The sequence below is a fragment of the Mesocricetus auratus genome, unplaced genomic scaffold, assembly GCF_017639785.1.
Source record: "Mesocricetus auratus isolate SY011 unplaced genomic scaffold, BCM_Maur_2.0 Super-Scaffold_100691, whole genome shotgun sequence".
Lineage (NCBI taxonomy): Eukaryota > Metazoa > Chordata > Mammalia > Rodentia > Cricetidae > Mesocricetus > Mesocricetus auratus.
Genome location: NW_024429267.1, coordinates 21974692 through 22000863, shown reverse-complemented (window position 1 = coordinate 22000863; position 26172 = coordinate 21974692). Strand labels below are relative to the sequence as shown.

General features: G+C 37.2%; 1 protein-coding gene and 1 long non-coding RNA gene across 7 annotated transcripts in view; one reads left to right on the top strand and one right to left on the bottom strand.

Moving 5' to 3' along the window:
- LOC121137639 overlaps window positions 1–5948 on the bottom strand; it is a 34259-nt gene extending 28311 nt beyond the window's left edge. The window contains exon 1 of the long non-coding RNA XR_005874926.1: window positions 5662–5948. This is a non-coding gene — a long non-coding RNA (uncharacterized LOC121137639). The remainder of the gene's footprint in view (window positions 1–5661) is intronic.
- Window positions 4767–26172, top strand: part of LOC101834187 (pleckstrin homology domain interacting protein) — a 109762-nt gene continuing 88356 nt past the window's right edge. For 2 of the 6 annotated variants that reach the window (XM_040740284.1, XM_040740283.1), the window contains exons 1-6: window positions 4767–5082; window positions 5188–5246; window positions 5389–5418; window positions 5611–5670; window positions 19090–19240; window positions 19332–19430. In XM_040740284.1, the coding sequence (XP_040596218.1) occupies window positions 5043–5082; window positions 5188–5246; window positions 5389–5418; window positions 5611–5670; window positions 19090–19240; window positions 19332–19430 (439 nt within the window). In that variant the 5' untranslated portion in view covers window positions 4767–5042. Of the gene's footprint in view, window positions 5083–5187; window positions 5247–5388; window positions 5419–5610; window positions 5671–6072; window positions 7710–19089; window positions 19241–19331; window positions 19431–26172 lie in introns of those variants that run through there. The other 4 variants (XM_040740282.1, XM_040740281.1, XM_040740285.1 and 1 more) reach the window with 3 other exon arrangements.

Below are 26172 nucleotides of genomic sequence, written 5' to 3'. Positions count from 1 at the left end.
GCACCTGAATGTAAGCATGAGAATTATGAAGGTAATAGGATTTGTAATCCCAGAATCTAATTATAAGCTTTTCATAAACTTCAGCACACACATCTCACTAGAATGATGTTGGTATTATTCTTTAAGGGCCTGATGGGTATTATAGCGTGAATTAGCTAGTTATATTTCAGCCTTTGCAGAACGTAGGCATATGTAGGAAAACAAAAGCAATTTATAAATAAATTATAGGTAGGCCTCCTATTTTCTGGGATTTTCTAACTCTGACATTGGAAAGTTTCTTATTACCAAAAAGATTACATCTAATGTCGGCACATCTTTAAACTTCGTCAGAAACTAACTTAATTCTTAATTTTGACTTGGACTTGACTTCTTCTGGCAACCTGAAAGTTTAGGTCTTATTCCTTTGAAGCCTTTTCCTTCCTCACCAACTGGTCTACTTTTAATGTGTCCTTGGTTCCCAGCATTTTTCTTGTGAGAAATGAAGTTTATGAATTAAGTACATATAAAGGCAAGAGATGACTAACTCCTGTCCTGAAATCCTATCTTAAAAACCACATCAATATTAAATGTTTCATTTAACTTTTGGGAGCCTCGGCATCCTCCTCCATCTACCTTTTCCACTGTTCTCTGTGGGTCCAGCCCACTCCCTGTCCATCAAACACCTTGCTAGGATAGAACCAGCCCGCAGACTTCCTTATGTTTTCTTCCCCCAGGAACAGCCTTTTTTCTTCATTTGCTGTGCTGCTCCAAATCTTGGAAAAATATGTTCTAAAACTGTTTTTCTTCTGTGATATCCAACTGTGATTTAAATAAAAAATAAATTTATCTATGAAGATATGCATTCATTTTTATAAACTAACATGTACAAATTGTAAACTAACAGGGTTATTTAATTTGGAGGGGGGCGAGCTTGAGTGAAGGGAATGTATGATTGCTAGAATCTAGCTAACCTTGGCTACAGATCTTAAGGAAATGTGCTGTTATTTATGTAAAAAGTTCTTTCATTGATCTCATAAGGGAAAACCATTAAATAACATTAAATATCAAAACCTCTTATTAAATGATGGGGTGGTTTGCTACAGTAAATTAACGCTGTTCTTCCCAAAGGCGCCATCATACTATAGCTGCTCATGAACTTCAGATTTGATGTGCGCACACTGAGCCGACATTAGGATGTAAGTGAGAAGAAACAGGCAGGCATGGCAGAAACACACAGAGGTGGAGAACAAGCCACCGGAGTGTGGCTTAGTAGACAATGCCCTGCTGATAGCATGACGTATTTTGTTCTTTACTTAAAAAATAAGTATTTTTAAAAAGGTGTTCTCTGGAGAAGGATGCTTTCTACTTTTTATTTCCTTGGGTGAAACTTTTTGCTATGAAAGTAACCTATGAGCTGAGAATATAGCTCAATGGTAGATTGCATGGGTAGCATGAGCAAGAACCAGGTTCAATGCCCAGCATTATAAATTACAAAACAAGCCAACCTAACAGTCCTATCAAAAGCCATAAAGGTAATCCAATACCAGTAAAGAAACATGACTTAACATATAAGGTAACACACTGCATCCATGGGTTTTAGTTATGTGTCATTCACCATACTAAAGGAGACAAATCAAATTTCATACAGGTAGCAAAACTGTAATTAGCATCCATCTTATTCTGGAGAAGATTTAAATGGCAGATTTTTCAAAAAGAATTATTGCTTATCAAGATCACTACAAAGTTTCTGTTAAATGTCTAGCTTGTTTTATGTGATGTCAAAGGTGCAGCATGGAATTTCATAGAAGCTTTTTAAAAGTTCATAACTCTCTCAAACTATTATATAAGAAATAGTTTCAGCTTTCCAAGAGCTCTTTTCTTTGTTTGATTTTTGTGTTTGCTCATTTTTTTTGTTCACCTTCTTAGTTAAAATTCAATGAAAGTTTTTTTTAATGGTATTTTTGGAGTACATGAAAGAGACAAAAATAGAAAGAGGTATGGGTTCAATATAAACTATCTTTAATGGAAAAAAAAAACTACCCGTGAAAATAACTGTACACACCTCTGCTTTGGGAACAAAATTCAGGATTTCTAAATAAGAACTTCTAATTGATAAGCACAGACATTTTACATATACATGCACAGTAAATGACTTAGCAAACTCCAATTAATTGTAATGTTTTATGTTTGATGTTAAAGAAACTTATGTGAAGTGGTCGTGTTTTGTTTTGTTTTTCCAACAAAAATTAATGGACTTAGCAGGATGCAATTTAATAGCCCAGAGGGAAAACAATACCTTATTGAACTGAGAGAATGGGAGAAAAAAAATCTTAATTTTTGTCAAGCACTCTGTATTTTTAATACAGAGCATTGATAGAAATTAGTTTAAAGGCAAGCTTACAATGTTTTCAAACTAAGTATTTCAAAAAGAAACTAAAAACATTGTCAAAGGTTAGTCAAAATGATAGGAATGCCATATTCAGAAGGAAGCAAGCTTTTCTTAAACGAGTTTTTAGCTTTTCATTTTAGTCTCATGAAAACGCTCCCAAGGCCTCTGCATGAAAAGCATACATGATATAATTATGATAGCTTTGCATGTCTCCCAAACACCTACAATACATGCACAGAGAACTTTATCCAAAGAAATTTTACATTACATGTCGAAATTTGACTTTACTCACAGGGATAAGAAAATCTAAGAGCAAAAATTTGTTTATGCATGCATTCAGAACCAGAAAACTACAAGTAGAATTTCTAGTTCTCAAAATCTGTTGATTTAAAGACCTTCCCAATGGAACATCACAATTATCTGAAGAACATAACACATTTAAAGAAGTTAAGATAAAATGGCATCAGTCATATAAATAAATATAATTGCAAAAGGCATGTGAAATATGTTTTCATGCCTACCCATCTAGAAGCAGGCTGCTTTACCTATGGCTGTAATAATAAAATGATTTTAAAATGCCAGCATTTCCAGAATCCGAGAATAGCCGTACCAGTTTACTTGGAGTTCTTCTGATAACGAGGTGGTGACAGGACCAATCATGGTAACCTCTCATTTCTATTCTATCGAGTTACAAAAGGCAATTTTATATCCCATTCTTCCAAAAGGGGTGAGGTTGTTCCCTCTTGCTTACACGTGTGAGAATTTCTGATGTTTTAGGGCACTGTTGCTGTGCAGCCGAAGGCAGCAGCTACAGCATTTCCCACCAGGAAGGCAAGGAGCTTGGAGGGTGGGTGCAAGGCTTCAGGAAACAATTCGGAAAACCACAACACAGCTTCTCGGTCCTTATCTCACAAATTACCTTTTAAAACCAGACCCATAAAGATGCAGCTTATTATCTAAAAATTTCAAAGAGGATCTTTTGTTAAGGATTAACAAAAGAATGACTATCCTAATTCTCCTTAAAATGCCAACCTTTAAAAAAATTGAACTCTCAAAGTCTTCTTGGAAAGTGCTTAAATCATCTGGAGATAAATATCACTTGGTGTCCTTGTTTTCTAACAAATGGCATTTTCCATTGTTTCCATTAATTTCACCCATATTCGTTTTAAAAATAACAAGGCCCCTATCCTCATCAGCAAAACAAAGATGAACGATTTATCATATAAACCAGTAATTACGTTCTGATTTACGAAAGATTTTTGTTTTTGCTTTTCGTCTGTTTTTAAGAAGTCCTCCCGCGATTAACTGTAAACAGGAATGGTTTACACCTCAAATTAGAAGCCATTAATTAGCATGACGAAGTCAACTGCAATATACACAGATAATTTAAATTATTTAATCACTAATCACCTTGGCTAAACTGTAATATACTCTTTCAATAACCTTCGGTAGGTTATCGACTGGTCAGTAATTTACCTCCATATCAGTTAGAGATAAGTATTAGCTAGCGTCCTTTCCTTTCTCTCAGGTTTATATTAGCCCTTCTTGTAAACACTTTAGAAAGCTTTAAGGTTCTTCACTCCCAAATCCCTAATTAGCCATCACTAGCCTTTTTGTAATAAGGGGGGAAAAGATGGTCTGAAGTACAAATCTAGAGTTCCTCTTGTCCGTTTAACAAAACAAAAACATTTTTTAAAAATCGAACGCTTCAGGCAATGGTAGTAATAAAAGAAATACGCAGAGGTGGCTTCGGGAAATAACGGGTTTGCAAAACGCAAGTGCCTCACAAAAAAAAAAAAAAAAAAGCAGCCCGAACCTCTATTGCAATCCACGGTACTCCGATAAATTACACAACACTTGCACAGGCTGCAGAAATATCGCAGGACAAGACTTACACAGATGCCAATCCGCAGCATTTATACACATGCACATGGCAAGACAGAAAGCAAACACTAGCGTTCAAGTCGGGCAGGGCGGCGCGATTCCCGACTTGGCCCAGCGTGTGAGTGCTCCCTGAGTGTGTCTGTGCGTGCGTGAGAGTGAGCCCCGTCCTCCCGGCATTTCCCCTCTTTGGGCAGTTTTGCTTCATTTGTTTCCTATTTCTGCTACATAGAAACTAACTTCCATCTCAGCCCAGCCAGCGCCGCTGAATAGAGCCTGTGCTGCGGCTCCGTGTGCGTCAGATCCCTCCGCGCAGCCGTGTCGGCCCCCTCCTTCCCTCTCTCCCTCTCTCCCCTCCCCTCCCGCGGGCGGCCTCCTTCGAGAAAGCGCCTGCCAACCAGCCCGCCGCTTCGGCTCCGGCCTCTTCTCGGGCCGCAAATAAATAAATAGGCCGCGGCCCGGGCCGCGCGGAGGGGTGACGGCGCGGGCGCCGGCCTAGGCCGAGGCACTCCTTTTCCCGCGGGGGGCGGGGGCGGCGAGTGCGGGCCGCTAAGGCGCGGACTCCTTTCTGCGGCGGAGGGATCCCGGCGGAGGCGGCCGCAGCCGGGGCCGCTGCCTGAGAGTTGTTGTTTCCTCCTCCTCCTCCTCCGCCTCCGCCGCCGTTGCTTGAATGGTGGAGCCGAGGCTCGGCTCGTGAGCACACACTGACAGCTACAGGGCAGGCGGCGGCACCGTCCCCGCTTCCCCTCGGCGGCGGGGTGTCCCGCCGGCGGCCCCGAAGTGACCCGCAAACATGTCTCGTGAGAGGAAAGGCCTCTCGGAGCTGCGATCGGGTAAGTCGGGCGCTGCGGGGCCGCCGCGCCGGGCGGACTCGCCCGCGGGCCCCCGCCCCCCGCGGCCGCTCAGCCCGTGTCTCCCCGTCCCTCTCTCCCGCGCAGAGCTCTACTTCCTCATCGCCCGGTTCCTGGAAGATGGACCCTGTCAGCAGGCGGCTCAGGTAGGCGGCGCGCGGCGCGGGCCGGGCGGGCGGCCGGGCGGGCGCTCGCGGTGGCCGCCCGCGGGCGTGGGGGAGGGCGGCGGCGGCGGCGGGGCCGCTGCCCGGGGCGCGGGGCTCAGCGTCCCCGCTTTTGTTGTTGCAGGTGCTGATCCGCGAAGTGGCCGAGAAGGAGGTAAGGGCGCGGCGGGTCGGCGCAGTCCCGTCGTCGCACGGCCTCCCCCGGGCCGCTGCGCGAGCCCGGGCGTCCGGCGGGGCGAGGGGCGCGGGGCGCGGGGGTCCCCGGCGGGGCGCGGGCCGGGCCGGGGAGGGGAGCGGCGCGGGGCCGGGCCGGGGGCCGCGCTCACCGGGCGTCCTGTCCCCGCAGCTGCTGCCCCGGCGCACCGACTGGACTGGGAAGGAGCACCCCCGGACCTACCAGAATCTGGTGAGACATTCACAGCGCACAGCAAAGAAACTTTTCCCCGAGTCGAATAAAAATTGAATTTCCCGCAATTTTTTACAGAGACAAAAACTTGGCCTCAGAACGGGAAAGCTGCAAAGGCCACGGGGAGGGTTGGGAGGCAGGAGCGGGGGCTGCGGGGGGCGGCGGCTGGGGGGTGCGGACGCCCCGGGGCCGCAGGGGCCGCGGACAATTTATTTGTGATATTTTGTTAATGTGCTAGAAATAAAGATACGTCATGAGTGTTGTGCAGTGCAAGGCCGGAGGAGGAGGGGCCGGCGCGCGCGTCCGTGCGGGCGCGGGTGCGCGCGCGAGGCGGCGGCGGCGGGAGCGGAGGGAGCGGCGGGAGCGGCGCTAGCCTGGAGAGCGCGCTCGCCAGCTCCTCGCTTGCCCTGCACGCGCGGCCGGCTCAGCTTTCTCCAGACGCACACAATAGCTGGTGACTAACTGCTCCGAAGTGGCATTAGCATTTCACAAGAAGGCCATTCAGCCGATGGAGGATCCTTGGCAAGATCGTTTTCTTTTTCCTTCCCCTCCTCTGTCTCCCTTTTGTTTTCTGTAGATTCAGACCTAGATTTTTAAAATTTGTTATTTTTTTTACATTTTTTGGGGGGGGTTGGAGGTATTCAGATGTTTGATGATAGCTACCCAGCGGTACATTGTGTATTTATAAAAACCTATCTGCTGAAGTATAAACCTAGAAGTTTTAACAGGCGTTTTCTAATTTTGCTGATTCTTGGGGTCTATTTCCTTCTTTCATTAAAAATCGTTAGTGGAGGGCATGAAGACTTTTGGTTTTTTTTTTAATCCAGTTACCGTTGTCTGGACCTTGGCTCTCAATTTTTTGTTTATATTGAGGTGTTTTGGTAATTGCTTGAAAATAGCGTTTTTTATAGTTGGTGGGTTTTTCCAAGGCAGTTATTAAATTGCTTTCCAAAAATGGAGCTATCACTTGAGTATTGTTAGTGGAAAGGTAAAGTCTCCATGCTAGTTTACTTTATTAAAGGAGCTGTAGTTTCTGCAGTGTCTTCTTTGCCTGCACCGATAGAAGTTGTTGGAATGAGTGTGTTGAATAGTGAGTCACAGCAGGGCCCATTAGGCACTTGAAATTCAGACAATACATTGAAAAAAATTGGGGGGGGAACATTTGTGACTGCTTGAGGTGGTTGTAATTGCTCCTGTTGTCAGTGCTGTAGTGATTAGGCAGTTTTAGTAGTCCCCAATGAGTGTCTTCCGTGAGGTGATGGCATGACAGGATTTTGATAGCTTTTGTTTGGTTTTAGATAGGATTCGAATAGCTTTTGTGTGTATGCCTTATGATTTAATATCAACTATAGATAACTGTGGTTGTTTAGGCTTAAGAGATCTAATGGAGACTGTTTTCATTTCTATACCTTAGTAAGTTTTCAAGTAGTGATTTAGGGTAGTTCAGTCAATACTTGGGCCGGTCCCAAAGTGATTTTGATTTGAAGTAAACTCCACAGTTTACTACTTGCAATCATTTAAGTTTTTAGTTTTATAATTTTTAACAAAAATCTTCACTGTATGTCATGCCTTCCTGGCTGTGTAAGAAAAATGAACTCTAAAAATACAAAGATGCCATGTTTTATCAAACTCATTTTTTTTTCTCTCTTTAAAAATCCTACGAGTCCCAAGTAGTTAAAAAAAATGCTGTCTTTTTAACTTTACCTGAGAAATGTTAAGTGCTACTATGCTTTTTGATTGAATCAGCTAATAGTGTTTGACCAAAAAATGGAAATGGCTAATCTGTGTAGGAATATTAATTTTGTTTGTCTAGTGAAAACCCTACTACAGATTTAGATTTTGGCCTAATTTAATTTTAGAGGGGATTCTCATTGGCTCAGATATTAGTAAAATGAAGTGTTCACAATTTTTCAAATTTCTTAATTGTCTTTGTTAGTATGTTATTTATCAAAAGCTACATGTTTTGCACAAAGGTGATTTTTTTCCTGCTTGAAGAGTTTTTTACCTAACAGTCAGCCATGGCTTTACTCTTAAGACAGGTAAACATTCCTGCTGCCACTTGCAGTCTTCCTTTTATTTATTAAGTATAAACTGCTGCAGGCAAGGTACCCTTTGAGGTGCTTTTTATCCATCAGATTGTGTGCTGACATTCGTGAGAATGAGTTAACTTTATCTCACTTCAATGCAATTTTAGTTAGCTTTAAAAACATTTGATCGCCAGGTTTCTGAGCACATTAGTAATCTGAAAATTTTATGTTTTACTAAACACATATAGTCTCTTGCATATTCTGTTTCTTTAATTAATCTCATGATTGCTTCAAATTGAATTAACAGTAATTGCTTTAAAATTATTTGGTGTGTAAAAATGTGGTTTCAATAATTTCTACTTCTACCTGGAAATGACTTGCTGGTGTATTAATTAATAAGCTGAACAATATTTTAAATGGAAGAATTCATGTGAAATTGGAATTTTCTAGAAAATCTTTAGGAAAGAGATGTATATTTGAATGTAGTGAGTTTAAAAATAAGTATTGATCAACATTGATAGCTTATGAATAGTATTCCAAGTTTATGAATAGTATTCCAATGACTCAGTTTTGATTCAGAGGAAAATGGAGTGTTTACTGCAGTTTTGGAAGTTAGAGTGTTTAGTGTAGTTTTGAGAGTTTTAAAAGTTAAAAAAATAAAGTTGGTATATATGATCAAAAAGGAATTTTCACAAGCTGAGAATTTTGTTTTTGATCAGAATGTGATGGATTATTACTTGGGTGAACACTTAAAATATTCTTTTAAAATTTGATAGGATATTTTATTTAAGTTTACTCAGGATTTATATTTGTTAACCTGTAATTTTTTAAGGTAAAGGACCTTTTCATGTATGTATCAGAATTCTTTTAAATGAAGCCAAGCCTTAATCCCCCAAAAAGTATATATTTATTTATTTATAGATAGGCTGGCCTTGAACTGTCTGTGTAGGGGAGGTTGACCTTGGGTTTCTGATGTCCCTGCTCCACTCCAAAGTGCTGGGATGGCAGAGTCGTTTCTGCAGTGCTAGGAATGAGTCGAGGAGGAGCCCTGTGCATGCTTGATAAGCACTTCACAGTTGAGCTGGCTGCATCTTCAGGCCAGCCAAATTTTTATACAGTAAGAAAGAGTCCTGTTTTTTTTTTTTTATTAAGGGATTTCACTTATCCCAAGGCAGTCTGGACCCAGCTGTAGCTATACAGTCGGATGGCCTTCAGTTCTGTCTTCTGTCTCACCTTCTCAAGTGTTGGCATTAGAAGCATGAGCCATTTGGCTCGTTTCTTAATTATGTATTTGAATTTGTTGATTTTTTTAGTTTTGTTTCCCAGTTGTCTCCTTAATTAGTCTTGACTGCTATTTTATTAGTTCTTAAAGCAGATTAGTAAAACATTTTCACCAGACTTGGGATGCTTTGATTACATTTTTTCTTACAAGTTATTAACTTTTTTCAATTGAGTTAATGTTTTTGCTAATTTATTTAAATGATGTAGTTTTGCTTTAAAAATAATTATTTTCTTAAACTGCTTCTTATATCCTTTTGTCAAAGTGAAAGAATTAGAAGTCAGGAAATGTGGCTTGTTATCTTAAACTCTGGTGATAATTAGCTTGCAGGTGATGTGGGCAAACATAACTTCTTTCCTTGGTTATTTGTAACCATGTGTAAAAGCATGGATTGAAAATTATCTGGAAATATCATTTTGAGTTAGAAATGGCAGTGCATTGTTTTTAAGTGCTTAACATTCATTTTTTTTGATTTAGTACTTTGAATTCATTTATAAAATTCATGTGTACTTGTGAATGTGGGTTTTACGCACATATGATTGTAGAGGTCAGGACAACCTTGTGGTGGTGGTCCTAAGGCACTACTTACTTCCTTTTTCTTTTCTGATAGTTTCACTGGCTTGCAACTCTCCTAGTAGGCTAGGCTAGTCTGTGAAACATGTTCCAGGGATCCATGTACCTGTTCGTCTTTCTAGAACTAAAATTAATTGCAAATGTGGATGCCTAGTATTTTTTTAAGATTGGTTTTGGGCACCAAACTCAAGCACTTAACTGGCTTTATACCCCAGGCCCATAAATTTTTAAATGAAATAAATCCACATTAGATTCTTAATACATTGCAAAGTGATGTGGACATAGAGGGGTAGTGGAATTGTTTCTTAACTGCATGACATTGGTTTATGACTGAGACAAGTATTGAAGACATCCATTTGCTAGTCTCTAAAATGGTCTAATGATGGCAAATCCACCTTACAAGGCTGGGAATAGTAATTGGTGTAGGGTTTGAGTTTGCTCTTGACAACTATAGTGACAGTAATAAAGGTTGTAGAAGTGTGGTGGTGTAACATTTTCCGTAAGGAAAGCATTTCTGTTTGAGATACAAGCACTCATAACTTTCTCAGCCTAGCAATACTTTATAAAAAACACTACTTTAAAACTTTAGAAAGTACTGCTAATACACATTTTAGACTTGAAGATGAAACGTGAAACAAATAATTCCTTAGGTATTGTGGATAGGTCTCTAGACAAATTTTGCTATGACTTTCTGTGAGCAAACATTGAGTGTTTTGGTGGTTGAGTTATCTTGAACTGAGGCTGGAGTTAGAGCTCCTGTGGTCAAGCAATAGGCTAATGTGAATGAGGCCGGGGGTTTGATTTCAGTACTGAGAAAAGGAAACCAACCAAAAATGAAGAGGAGGAAAGTAAAACCCTGGACTGGTTAAAGACGAGTGAAGTCTTTTTCTGTTAGTGGAGATTGTAGTGACTTTGGAGGAGGAAAGAAGAGAGACTGAGTGAACATTGGGTCCTTTTATTCAGAAATTTGGAATTTAAAGCCAGAGTAGTTGTGAAAATTGTCACATGTGTTGTTCTTAGGCCACTTAAAGATGTGTTCTAAGCAGTTTAGTAATTCAGAATTTGTATTATACTTGGTTAGTTTTAGGTTAAATACTGTCAAGTTTTTAATCTATTTGGAGGCTTTTTGTTAGGATAGGCTGCAAGTTTTTTATCTTTGTTGGTTACACCTGGAAATTCTTTACCTGCAGACATTTTTCTCTTTCCTAGGTTTTGTCATTATCTACCTATTCCTGTGGAGCTTTAATACTTGGGCAATTCATTTTGAGCAGTACCTAATCTAATTGGGTGCATTTATTTTTATGAGTAGTTTTCTTATGTGTATTTTAGGATTCTCACAACAATATTAACTTACCTGGCCTTGAGTTGTTAGACAATAACATAATTTCCTAGTTAATTTTTATTGACATCAGGAAGCTCAGGTATTATGTGAGTACAATGGACATAAAAATTATCCTCTAATTAGGAATTTTAAGTTAATTTTGTAATTAAATCTAAAAGTGATAAGGGCTGTCAAATTTAGGAAAGTTAAGTTACAGTGTTTTCAGTTTCATATTTTGTTTGAGAGGATGTTTTGGTGATAGTAATTGGTGAAAGTTAATTTGTTTGAAAAAATAGAGAAGCCATTTTAAAGAGTGAAAGTTAGTAAATTTGCAATTAATAAGGTATTGAAAATGTGGAATATACAAGGTTGCAAATGCTCTGATATAAGGAAAATTAAACTTTTATGGGATTTGAGAATGTAAGGTATTGTTAGTCAAAAACAATGACACAGAACAGTCATTTATATAAATCTGAGAACTTTGGTTACTGGGTATGAGGCAGTAAGCTTACCTTTAGCTACTTAGTACACATGCATGTGCAGTCTGAGTTTTCATGGATGGTTGGATGAGAGGCTTTTGATATTAGGGAAATCTAAGTAGCATTGTAGTTTGGTATATCTTCTACTTAGTTTAAAATGAAACTGTAATGAGATTTGTGTTATAAGTTATCCATGGTGTTACAGATAATGGTAGCATGTTACAGAAGCAGTACCAAAGAATGCATGGATTCTGCCACAGTTGGCATGGCAGCCTGGGTTCCTGTCATGGGTGGAGAAAATGTATATAACATAGGGAAGGTTGTAGTATAACAATCCAAGAAGTAACTGAGGTGCACTGAGTCTCAGTTGACTATGGTTTACTTTTGGAGGCAGAAACACTAGTTTGTAGGCAGCTTGGTGAGACACGTGTCTGAAACTTCACTATCTCTACAGGTTAGGTGATAGTTATTTTGACTCTTGAAAACTGAAACATACCTAAAATTGAAACGTTATTCTGTCTATTTTTTACGTTGACACTTTTAAGAATAAGCAATTTAAGGATTTTTCTATCTTTTCATTAGAAAGTATCTTTACCAGATTTATAAAGTTGTGTTTTAAATTCTATTCTAATATGTTTGAGAGAAAATTTATTGTACATAGCAAATCTTTGATTTTTAAAAACTCAATGTGTTACTCTATGTATAGAGCACCCCTACTATGCTGTATGGAGGAATCTGAAGAGTAGTTTTTTGTTGTTGTTGTTGTTTTTAAGCAAAACAATCATTGTAAATAAGAATTGGAAATATTTGTCTTACCATTTTCTTTAAGTGACGGATAGTGTATTGGTAAGACCAATGGAATTCTTATGGTTGACTGAATTCTTGAAAACAAGCATTCATGTTGTAAGTAAGGAGTTCTTAGTAAGTAGTCGTTAGTAAGTAGATGATCCAGATTAATTTTGATGTTTGGCAAGGTTCTGTGTCTTTTGTTAAGCATTTTATAAGGAAATGATGAAAAAATTTGAAAATTCTCAAATTAGTTAACTTAGAAAATTTGACTTCCGGATTCTAGTAAACTTTTAATGCTCAAGCTTGTGTGATTATTGGGGAAAGAAGAGTACTATGAACAGTGTCGGAATCTGGAGACCTGGAATTGATTAGTTTGTCTCCTATTTTCTGAAGGGAAATTATTGAATTTACCTTTTCTTTACCAATGACATAGGGAGAGTTTCTTGCATTAGTTTACAAATCTTTAATACTTACAAAGATTAAATTTTGAAAAGTAGTTGGCATCAAGGTATTTTTCTGTGGAGAAGTTAGTAAAAGTTACTTAAAAAATGCACACCAGCTTTAAAGATGATGGATAAAATTTAAATTACACTTCAAAAATCATAAAGCTTGTAAACTTGAAAGTTTTGAGACTTAGTTTTACAATTTTGGGGTTTTTATGATAAGGCTTATAAACAGTGAGTATGTTATTTTGTTAATTTTTTTAGTATTCTAGAGTAGTTGGAAAAATGAGAGCTTTGTTTTATTCAACAGGCCTTTTATAGTGTAAAATAGAGAGCAGAAGTAGCCAGCCCTTTTGATCTGGCAGTTGAACTTCATTTTCCTAAATACAGATTTGCTAAAGGAAAAGACATTTTTAGGTCAACATAAGCAAACCAAATAATTGGAATGAGTCTGTGGAGCTAACCTCAATGAAAATTCGCTGAATTTTACGTTGCTATGTAATAAATATCATTCATGGGTTTATGTTGTGAAACTGACAAGAAGAATAAAGAAGACTAATTGGAATGGAGAGGGACAAGAAAAGGGCAGATATGAGAGGAGGCCTGGGAGAAATATGCCCAATGTGCAATATATACTTGTATGAAATTAAAAAAAAATTTCTCCCTGATACTTGGGTCACTATAATGTATGCTTGAAGTATAATTAATGTAGCAGTTGACTCTGCTGTGCAGTGCTTAGGACTTAAATAAGTTAGCGATATTTTCTATGTGGTGATGAGGACACTTGGATTTAACCAGGCTTTCTCCATTTGCATTCCAATAATGCTCAGCACTTTGACTTGAGATGTCTTTCTGAACTACTGACCCTTTCTTTAAAAGTTGAGTAAGAGAAGTTCTTTTGTTTTGTTGAGACAGGGTTTCTCTGTGTAGTTCTGGCTGTCTTGGATCTTTCTCTTGCTCTGTAGACCAGGCTGGTCTCAGATCTGCTTGCCTCTGCCTCCCAAGTGCTGGGATTAAGTGTGCCCCACCACTGCCCAGCTAAGTAAGAGAACTTCTTACTCATGTCCAGTGGAAATCAGTGGCTTTCAGTTTCTTCATTGGAACATCCTACTGATCGCACCTTTTAAAAAACATTTATATTTTATGAATGAATGCTCTGCATGTGTGCCTGCAGGCCAGAAGAGATCATCAGGTTCTATTCTATATGGCTGTGAGCCACCATGTGGTTGCTGGGAATTGAACTCAGGACCTTTGGAAGAGTAGCTAGTGCTCTTAATTGCTGAGCCATCTCTCTAGCCACTGAATGCACCATTTAACACTACCTTCTGGAAACTGCCAAACTTTTTTCTAGAAGGGATAGCTGCTTATATATTGAATAACTTGTGTCTTAGTTTGCTTTTCTATTGCTGTGATACACACCATGCCCAAAAGCGGTTTGGGGGAAGAAAGGGTTATTTTCATCTTACAACTTCAGATTACAGTCCTTCACTGAGAGAAGAAGTAAGGGCAAAAACTTAAGTGAATCCAGGGAGGAACACTGGTTTACTCTCCTTGGCTTGCTCAGTCTGCTTTCTTCTACAATACAGGACACCTACCCAGGGTGCACCACCCACAGTAAGCTCTTAAGACTTCCCACATCAGTTACCACTCAAGAAAATGATCATCAATCAAGAAAATGTTCCACAGACTTGTCTATAGACAGTCTAATGGAGACATTTTCTCTATTGTGTAACCTCTTTTCACATAACATTAGCTTGTATCCAGTTGACAAAAACAAACAAACAAACACAACACAAACAAAAAACTGACCAGAATAACATGCTACCCAGCATCAGGTTAGTTTATCCAAAGATGTAGCTTAACCAACCACCCACTTTATATTTTTTTCCAAATATGCTGCAATTCACATTCTCAGATGATTATACCATTCAAATTGCAGTTAATAATTCTAGTAGTGTTTCTATGTGATCTGAGAAAGAAGTGATAAACATAATTTTGATGAAAGTGGAAAAGAAATGAGAAGAGTTGTGTTGTTTTCAGAGATGGAAAGGGTCAAGTGCTTCTGGCTTTTAAGGTTGGGTAGCTAATTAACATTGATAGTTCATGTTTTGGAACTTTTGGGTGGAGTGTTGATGTGAGGGTCCATGGTTGTAGTTTTGCAAATGAGTTCTTAAAAGAGACGCCTAGGATTCCAGATGTCCTGAGGAAGTTGAATGGCCAAGGATAAGAATAGATGTAAATCTTGGAATTAGTGTAAGAATTGTCCAAAGAGATTGTATGTGAGGAAATCAATATGGATTTTGGGCTCTGACAGCTATAACCTCTAGGAACTTTACCACTTTGTGGCCAGGTACAAGAGGATGAACCTGTAAGAAGGAATGGATCCACAATAGAGAAAGCCAGAGAATAGCTTGGAAATTAAGTAGGAAGTGTTCAGCTGGGCTAGAGAGATAGCAGAGACAGTAAGATACAGATTTGTTTTTTAAAAAATCATTAGTTAGTAGGTAAACTCCAATGAGGCTTTTTTCCTGGTGCTATTGTATTGATTTTAATAATAAATAGGATTCTATTGTCAATATTACTTTTAAATAGAGTTTCGCATTAAGGTACATGTAGGTTCACAAATGAAAAATAGAGGGAGAGGGAGCCTATGTGCACGTAGGTCCAGTAAATATCTTGTGAAATCATAGTAATGATATTGACTTTAATACGGTGTAACAATCTCGTTTAGATCCCAGATTTCCCCACACTTGCTTATTTGTGTTCATGTGTGTAGGCATATTACATTCTATGTAATTATTTTTACAATTGTATTTTATTTCCCAATATATGAATCAATATGTAATATGTTACTTGGAATATAATTAAAGTAACAGATGACTCTTATACCAGGTGCAATATTAAGGATATCACATGTGGTTTAATTTATCTAAGACCATAGCCAACAGTACAGGGATCTCTTACATTGCCCCTTTGTATCTATTTTCACTCTGCCTTAATGTCTCTTAATCTCTTAACAATGCCTTAGGTGCCTTTCATTTCTAAAATAGTATCTCAAAAATTGATATAAGTCGAATCATATAGTAGATAATTTTGCAAGCTAGCCCCCTTCCATGAGTCCTTGAGTATTTCTTAATGTTTTTGTTTTAATTCATGCAGTGAAAGCTGTTGTCTGAGGCAAGAGAGAAGAAATGAGACTGATAATGAACTGTCAAAAAGACATAAACCCATGTTCTGAGGAGGCAAAGGCTAGAAACTCATCTGGATGATGAAAACTGAAAGGGGATGGAGGATTTGGGGATTTTGCTATGAAGAAACTTGAGGCTGTTTAAATGTAGGCATGAATAGGAAGGAGGTAGTTGAGAAGAACTTAGACATGAGGACTAGCTTATAGTTTGGGGTTTCTTTGAAGTCAAATTAGGATTCATAGTATAGGTAGAGGATTTAGATCTTACATATTAAGAGGACCAATTGTGCTAAGAAACAGTAGGTTCAGGTGTAGCTTCAGGGATTTGATGGGGGAGAAAACAAAGCTCCCCCCATAAGTAGATGATAAGTGGATGAGAAAGGTGTTATGGAAAAGGACTCAGAAGAGCTTATGCCTTGGGAAAGGAAATATTGTCTGTTTTTAACCCCTCTCCCCCATGCCTTTTGGTGATAACACCTTACAACAGACTGCTGAAGAGAAATAGTGGCAAACAAAACACTGAGAGATATGTATTCCTTGGGGCTACTTATGTTAGAATATTCTGATAGTACCTGGTTTGGGGAATTGTCTGTGGCTTTGAAAAATGTTAGAAACTACTAGAACAAAGCACTAGAATGGATAAAGTAAAACATTATTTTGTTCTATGTGCTAGGAATAAAATGTTTGCAGTATTGGATAGTGGTGAAGTCAGCAATTCTTATTTGTTAACATGTTCATTTACCTAATAATCATTAACTCCCTGAAGTTCTGTTCCGTACCTTGTAGACAGGTCTTATTCTGTTTACCTAGGACACAGACAAGTTAGTTGATGGTGAGTCAATATAGTATGAGGTCTTCTGAAATCCTTGCTAGAGAGGCACAGAATGGATTTCTGATGGGGATGTAGCTACCATTAGATTCCCACTAAGGTTTAAAGGATGAAGATTTTCTAAGCATTAATGTACATGCTATGAAATGTTAAGGTTGACAAGGGAAGCTTGAAATGGAAACTAAGGATGTACAAAAAGAAGGGACTAAGGTGGTACGAACAGCTCACAGAAGACAGTGAAGCATAGGCAGACATGAGGAAAATGTGGTTTGGAAGTGGGAGGGTAAAGAAAAGATTCCTAGTAGATCAGTTTCTAGATTTAGTATCTCAAGAACTGGAGAAGGCATAGCATTTAAGAACGGAATGTCTTTTCTAACTGGAAAGTCAAAGTTGAGTTTGGAAAATTGGAATGTTCTGTATTATCAAAGCTTTAGTCAAAATGGATTCACAGTATTTTACTAAAAGGTAGAGATCTGTAGAAAAGGTTACCACCAGGCTTACTACTTGAAAAGGCATCGTGCCTGCAGATTCTAAAGACTGAAAAGGAATTTTGAGCAGTTTTTAGAGGTCACATTAAAATTTGGGTCATTGATGGCTCAGTGTTTAAGAGCATTTGTAGCTCTTGCTGAGGACCTAAGCTGAGATTCCAACACATGCATGAGGCATCTCATAACCATGTAACTCCAGTTCCTGGGAATCTAATGCTTTTTTGTCTTGGCAGGCAGTGGTGGCGTCAAGAAACAAGTAAATTTAGAAAAATATTTTAAAACAATAATTGTGCAAGTTTTGATCCAAAAGGCACCTTGCAAATACTTCAGGCCTTTTTATTTAAAGTTCTTTTATATAATTTAAGGTGTGTGTGTGTGTGTGTGAGAGAGAGAGAGAGAGACAGACAGACAGACAGACAGACAGACAGACAGACAGAGAGCAGATGTTCTCCTCTATGGCTCTCTATATTAGTCCTTTGAGACAGGGTCTTCTACTGATCCTGGCCCTAGACTAACCATCAGTAAGCCCCAGCAGTTCTCCTATCTCTGTCCTCAATGCCGGGGTTATAGGCATGTGTGACCACTCTGGATCTTCATGTGGGTTTAGGGATTTGAACTCTGCTCCCCATGCTTGACCAACAAGTACTCTTACCTGCAGAACCATCTTCTCAGGCTTAGTTATATTTTTAGCTGACACAGAATTCTTTAGGGGTAAAGTGCAATGTTAGGCACATATTTATTGTATTGCTATCAGTCAGCATTTAGCATATCACCTAATACATTGATTGTATCTTTGTGTGGTAAGAACATTCAAAATACTTTGAGCAGTTTAGATAACTTTGCTAACTAACTATGGGCTCCTTGTATGCAGAATCCTAAATTTTCTGGGGCTTATCAATGAAAAGTATAAATATAATTTTAAAAATCATTTGTTATGTTTTCTTTCTAACAATAAAGATAATTTAATTTACTAATTTATTACTCACTAGTGTTTCTGTTTTGGTTTTTCAAGACAGGGTTTCTCTGTATAACAGCTCTAGCTGTCTTGGAACTTGCTTTGTAGACTGGGCTGGCCTTGAACTCAAATCTGCCTGCCTTTGCTTCCCAAGTACACTACCACTTGGCATTGTTAGTGTTTCTTAAAGCATGTTTTGAATCTGACAGATACTAGGGCGAAAGTAGTGCTGTGACTAAAAAAGTCAGGGAAATCATGGGTTAAACAAATTAGAAACAGAAATTATCTGGAGTCTCAGAGACTTTACTGACACTGGCCAGAGTAGTGTAGTATATTGTACATAGCTTGTAATATATATTTTATTTTATTATCTTTTTTCTAAAGCTACTCGTTCTTCCAAGCCTTTTTGACTACTTAAATATATACATTCTAGATTGCTATTTTTAATTATCAGTGTGACAGCATGGCTCCATTTACAACAGGAATGTCTTCTGGAGTAAGAGTTCTCTTATTGACTTCATGTTAGAAGTCTGTTTATTAGTCAATTTTAAAAAGTATTTATGCTACTCTTCAGTGTATAATAAAACCTAAAGGTGTATCTCAGTGACCCTGCATGCTCATGGCCATAAGGTCTATCCCCAACACCAAGAAAGGGGAAAATAAAAAGAATGTAACAGATATATGAGACATAATAAAAAGGATTTATCTATTTACATAGTCCTCAGTATTACTTTAAGTGTTTGCCCAATGGGCTTGAAATTTGGGCTTAAGGCCCCAAATACTTTTAGACTTTGGCTCAAGGCCCCTTAAACATTACTGGGTTCTTTTGTTAATGTGTGCTGCACTTAACTGGTGGTTGGCATTAATGTTTCATATACTAGAAACCTATTAAACACCAGTATGGTAATCTTAATTTCTCTTGGAGTGAAAACAGTGTTGACCAGCCTAAACAGACTAATTTTTGTAACTGTTTTACTTAACATTACATAGCAAATATTTTTGTTTGTCTGGAACGTAATAGGTGCCTATGTCTGTTTTTGACACAACAGGTGAAGTATTATAGACATCTTGCACCTGATCACTTGCTGCAAATCTGTCATCGACTAGGACCTCTTCTTGAGCAAGAAATTCCTCAGAGTGTCCCTGGAGTACAAACTTTATTAGGAGCTGGGAGACAGTCCTTGCTACGTACAAATAAAAGTATGGATGTTTTCTATTACAATTTAGACATTCATTTTCTCAATTCTTGTGTTTTATTATTTTTGTATTTATAAAATGCATGTTTTGATAGGCTGCAAGCATGTGGTATGGAAAGGATCTGCTCTGGCTGCACTACATTGTGGAAGGCCACCAGAGTCTCCAGTTAACTATGGTAGTCCGCCTAGCATTGGTGAGTTGACATTACCATATTGTGGTTTCCTCTAGGTAAAAAATAATTGAAAAGAAAATTTTTAGTTACTGTGTTGTCAGAGAACTTTATATTATGCATGTATTACATAATATCAACATTGAAAAAGAAAATCCTCAGATTTTCTTACATAAATACTTTTAATAATGAAGTCATAATGTACAGCTGTAAATTTTATAGGCCTTGTTTCTTATGAAGATTGGTCATCTCATTAATGTTTTATTTTTCCTAAAACTTCCTTACTAAAAATTATATTTTGTTTAGTTTATTATTATCATAATTCCAGTTAAATGTAAACAGCTAGTTATTAAACAACTAGTTTGGTTGTTTTTAATAAGCATTGTATAGTTCTATCTAGAAAGTATCAAAGAAAACAAATTTGCATATAAGTTTTTCTTGAATTGCTTTCTAGACACAGCCTGTCAGCTCTATTACTGCTAGACTTTGTCCTGATAAATTAGTAGAACATCCTTAGGACTCGCCTTTTTGATTCTTGTCTTATATGTTTCTCCTTTCCACTATATTGTCTAACGCTATAATCTTAACTTTATATGACTTTACCTTTGCTCTTCCCAAAGAAATATAAACAGGTAAATTATGCCATTTTAGAGATACTTGTTTCATCTACCAATTTGTCAGCTCCTGGCTTTTAGAGATCTTAGATTAGTCCTAACTTCTCTCGTGTGCCCGCTCCTACCTAATGTCTTTTAGTGGCGCTGAAAAATTCTTATTTTAAAATAATGTCTGCATCATTATTCTTTCTAGGACTTAAATAAATCAAATGAAGGCCTTTTTTTTTGTTGTTGTTGTTATTTAGTCTGTTACTCTCTTTTCTGTTTACATTTTTCTTTTTGTGATGCATTCTGGGTCATTTCCTCTTACCGGTTTTTGAAAAATATCCTGATATTTGCATGATGTATAATCATGGTTGGTTATGTTTTATTTATCTTTTATTGGTAAGATTTACTGTTGTTTTAATATTAATATAACAAAAATAATTCTGCAAATTATGCTATACTGCTTTTCCTGTTCATCAATGTTCCCTACCATTGTTGTTCCTTCTTCCCCTTCCGTTCATACTTTATTCCTCTATACTTGTCACTTAGTGCTCCTCACCTGAGCACAGTCACTGCAGCCTGCTTTCTTAGTAGCTGCTTTCCTTTCACAAGTCATTTTCTTATGCTTTCTTCCTCATAGTTTTAGTATAACAGTTTTACAGTTTGTGATTTTTCATTTCAAACTTAGCTACTTTCTTTTTGTATTGCCATTTGTTTCTTTTTTTTGTTTTTTTTTACGAGACAGGGTTTCTCTATTGTTTTGGAGGCTGTCGGACAGTCCAGCCCAGCCTCGAATTCACAGAGGCCCGCCTGCCTCTGCCTCCCGAGTGCTGGGATTAAAGGCGTGTGCCACCACCGCCCCCGTGCCATTTGTTTCTTAATTTATCTTTTTATTTCTCATTTCAATTTGGCGCAATGTTAACTTTAAATTTTTTTCACTTTTATATCTTCTGTAAACAGAAAGGGGCATTGCCCCTCTAAGGTCATTTTTTTTTCTTTTTCTTTTCCTTATAAAATAGGATAGTTCTCCAAAATTCCCATGATGTATTTACATTATGCCAAAGTTTCTTTTTTAAAAATTTCCATTTCAAGTGTGGTTGACAAAACAAAGGGGTAAGTTTTAAGTAAATTATTTTTAAGTTATAGACGAGATAAAAGATTTCCCCATCCCAGGATATATCTGACAAGCAACTCAACTACTAATTAGGAATGTTCTCACCATTTCTCCTTTCAGTTATCACTGTATATTTTCCATAGTGATTATTGAGTTCTGTGTTTTTTGTTTTGTTTTGTTTTTGGTTTTTTTTGTTTTTTTTTTTTTTTTTTTGAGGCAGGGTTTCTCTGTGGCTTTGGAGGCTGTCCTGGAACTTGCTCTTGTAGACCAGGCTGGTCTCAAACTCACAGAGATCCGCCGGCCTCTGCCTCCCATGTGCTGGGATTAAAGGCGTGCGCCACCACTGCCCGGCTGTGTTGGGTTTTAAATGAAACAGATTGCTGTCTTTTCATTAGGTCTTTGAATTTAATGTTTGAACGTTTCCTGGGAAAATTTTTGGAAATTAGGAAGTTCATAATCAGGCTGAGTTGATTTTATTTAGACATTAGTGTTTTATTTAGCTCCTCCAGTAAGACTCAGTGAAAAAAAAATAGTCTTCCATAAAGTTACTTTTATACCATATAATGCTTTGATTGCTTAGGGATAGCCAATATAAATCATTGCTTGTATAAAATAACTTTGAGTTTGCAGAACAAGTGGTGTCATTTGTGCTTCATAGCAGCTCTATAAGAGACCCCTTTTATTAACAAAGAAACCAAATTGTAGGTGTGATAACAAATTGAGTGTGTTCTCTGGTTGCTTTGGTTTGCAGCTTCTGCATTTGACTTCATATTACTGTAATATAGCACCTTGTTAACATCTGTGAAATTGTTATGCATTAACATGCCAGCTGTGTTCATTTATTATCTGAATATAGTAGTTGTTAGAAGTGTGCCTTAGTATAGGAACTGTAGAAATAATGAAGTGTGGTGTATTCTTCAGAGTTTATGTATTGTGAGGTAAGTACTTGAATTTGACATCAGGTACTCGGTTCCTTAAGAAAATTATAGGAATTTTTGTGTGTTTGACTTATAAATGAGGATGACTTTGATTTGCAATTCTTTCCCCTTTACCTCTTGAGAACTGAGATTGCAGGTGTGTACCCTTACCACACTTGGTTTATCTTGTGCTAGGAATAGAACTTAGTGTTTGTGGATAATGCACAAGAACTCTACCAATTAAGCTACATCCCAACCCCAAATTTTGTAGTTTGAATAATTGGATGTGTTTCACTAAATTAGCTTTTACTTTTAGTTGAATTTTTTACAGTTTCATTTTCATTGCTGCTAAGAGAGAAAACCACAGTAAGTTATCTTAAAGCAAATCTCTCATTTTTCCCTAAAGACCTTAGACTATTTTCACCAGAATTTATTTACAATGCATCTATCACTCTTCTTAACTTTTTTCTCTTGACCCTTGTCTTTTTGTATTTTGTGTGCTAAACGAGACTTAACTGTGTTTGGGCCTTTTTTTCTTCATTATTTTATTAAGATAGGATCTTCTGCATTTCAGACTGACTTTGCAGAGCTGGAATTATAAGCCTGTATCACCTTGTCTAGCTCTGTAACTACTTCTTATATTTTTTAATTGTGTTTATTTTGTTTGTGTGTGGTGTGTGTTTGCATGTACTACACATTTGTATGGAGGTCAGAGAACAATTTGTGGGAATTGATTTTTCTTCTTCATGTTGGTCCTGGGGATTGAACTCTGGGTATTCAGCTTGGCAGCATATCCCTTAACCCTCTGAGCCACATCTCCTGTCTCCATTTTGTTAATGCCTTTTTAAGTCCCAAGGCCATTGTACATGCTGTTCCTTCAGTTTGGGAATATATTTCCCTCCTGTCAATATTTTTGTCTATTTTTCAGTTTTTAGATTTCTAGAGAAATTAGTTGGATTTTTCCTCTTATGTTTGGAGCCTTTACTATGTGTTCCTAATTTTCTATCTGCTTTTTGCCTCTGTGATTTTTACTTCTGTGTATATCTTACTTTCACTGCTCTCATGTCTGACCTTGGGTGTGTCCCTCTTGTTCTCCTCATTCTCTTCTCCTTCTCAAGCCTAGATTTCTCCTCCTATTCTCTCTACCCTGCCAATGCTTCTCCTGCCTAGCTATTATTGGCTATTCAACTTTTTATTAGACCCATCAGGTCTAATAAAACCTTAGGCAGGCAATGCAGTGCATCTTTATATCATTAAACGCACATTCTTACATCATTAAATAAATGCGGCACAATCAAATGTAACAAATGTAACATACTTTTAGATAGTTAAAGTAATATGCTACAGCATAAATAAATGTAACACATCTTTGTCCAGTTAAAATAATACTCCACAACAATGTTGTGGAGTCCTCAATTCCTGTCTTCCTTGCTAGATTCAATCTCCATCCACAGCATTAAGTCTTCTCTTCTCTGCTAACATCCTTTTGCCTACACTTGGCTCATATGTGCTCTGTAAATGTTAGTTGGCTCAAAGTTAAATAATTGAGATGTTTGACATAGAGAAAAACTATATAACTTTTTAAGTGTAGACATTTAAAGGTGGTTGTAAGTTTGATTCCCCAGCACCAACCAAAAACTAAACTTTTGTTTTGAGACAGGGTCTCTCTGTGTAGCATTGGCTGTCCTGGAACTCTCTATGTAGAATAGACTGGCCTTGATCTCAGAGATCCACCTGCCTCTGCCTCTCAAGATCTGGGTGGGATTGAAAGTGTGTGCTACCACACACGACCAAAAACTAAAATCTTTAAAAGAATTTTTATTAAATAACTAAACTTGCCAATATTTAAAATTTTAAAGTATTGTTATACTGTAGTATTTTCTAGTTGAAGTATTACTAGATTGATTTCTAGTAAAGGAAATGGGAAATAAATACTATTTCTAGTAATAATTATAGTCATTTTCTTTTTCATTTTATTCCTTTTGTATTTGGCTCATGAAACTTTTTGTATAATTCTTGAGATTATCATTTCGTCCTGCCTGAAATTTCACCTGCTTTGCTGCTTTTTTTCTTTTTTTAGGAATTGTTCATCTCTTATTTACTAAATCTGTTGTTTTTTAAATAAAACAACTAAAGACAAAATTGAACATGTGAAGATTTAGCTCCTAAGTATTCCATTCCCTTTATTTACATTAGTAAAATATTACATTAGTAAAATAAGGAGAAAAGCTTTCATGGTTGCCCAAGAGATTATTTCCATCTTCTATTCTTCATTACCTCTCTTAATAATTATTAAACTGATTATGGTATTGTCCTTCTAATATTGTAATTATCATTGGCTATGTTGGAGCTGTTCATTATGTGATTTGTCTTGTTCTGCTCCAGGTGGTGCTATAGAAATGAACCAAATCATGTTGAAATATTTCCTGCATGCTGTCTGGCCTTCAAGTTAGGATTTTTAGGTTGTCATTTTCTGCTAATATCTATTAATAGTAACCTCAGAATAATTTTCATGTTTCTGTAATGAATTAGATGTACCCTTTTAAGTCTTGCTTCCTAAATAAAATAGAACGTAACTATCATGATCTATCTTACTTTAAAAGCACAGTGAATTTGTGTGTCTGGGTGGGGAGTATTCCTGTGTGTGCAGGCACCACAGTGTTGGGATCATTACAATTTACTTTGTTTTCTTTCTGAAGAGGCATACAGTTCTTATGGTAAAGGTAAGACTGTATACAAAGTGCATTGAGTTGTTTCTAGACTGTAGGAAAGCACTCAATAAATATTACCCATTATGAGCCATTATTACCAGATACTCTGCATTGACATTTCTGAGCATTTTTGAACTTCATCTTCTATCATTTATTTAACTTTTAAAAAGATACATTTATTTTTGTTTGCGGGTGTGCTCATGCCACAGTGCTCATGTGAAGGAAGATTAGCTAGTAGGAATCTGTTCTCTCGTTCCACCCTGGGGATTAAACTCCATTGGTCCATCTTTCTGGCCCAGATTTTACATTATTGAAATCCGTCTACCAGGAGCCTCTCTAGTTGGAATGGCTAGATGTGTTGATGGCTTTCTTTTTTCTTCAGTCATTTTTTTCAATATATTTGATGTATGGATTTTGGTGTCATGACTTAGAAAGTTATAAAGTGTTTTGTTGTTTTTGACTGTCATTATCATACATCCTTTTTATTAGAATTCTTGTGGTCCTTTGAAATATTTTATGTAAATATATAGCATATTAAATACTTTATGCCATACAGTATATTTTTATGATAGAAATTTTGAAATCACTATTTTCCTATTAAAGACAAATATTTGCTTAGAGTGAATTTACAATCATAGAGATATTGCTCTCTGAATGTTTGGTCATGAATACAGAACTATTTCACTAAAATTGAAGATGGTACATACGATAATTTGGGGTTTTTTTGTGCTCTTAAGTTTTTATCACTTTGTTGTAATTAAAATTTAGTTTCATAGACATCCAAAGTCTTCAATTTACAAATATTGAGTATAAGCCTTATTTAGAAAGCCTTTCTTGACATTGTGGAGATTATAATGAAACCTTGCTACAGATTATCACAGTTTCTGTTTTGTTTTAAGAACACTTTGGTGTTTATTAATTATAAATCTTACTTAGAGGGCACCAGGAAATTTTTCAAGTCTGTGTTTTTTAAACCACAGTCACAATTAAATTAGACATGGTAGGGTAATAATATTAATGTATAATTATTTGAAACTTCTACTAAAACATCCCAATGTTTCTTATATGAGTTCTTATTTTGTATATAAAAAAGACTTGGGTTGCTCAAATTATACTGAGATACTTTCTGAGTTACATGTTTTACCTCTTTATTTTCTCCTTCTAGTTGTCCTTTCACAGAAATTGTTCCTCTGAGTTTGGAATTTGCAGTTGACTTCTCGTATTCCTTAGGTGAATAGATGGGCTTTGCTTTTGTAAATTTGTAGCTCTGGGGTCTCCAGTTCTGATGTTCAGGGGGAAACACCTTTCCTACAGAATAGGTAGTACATCAGATGTTAGAATTACCTTAAAAATATTTTTAATTTACAGTTAATTTTGATCTTTGAACTTGGGTAATTTATTACAGTTTTACCTGAATGCTTGTAC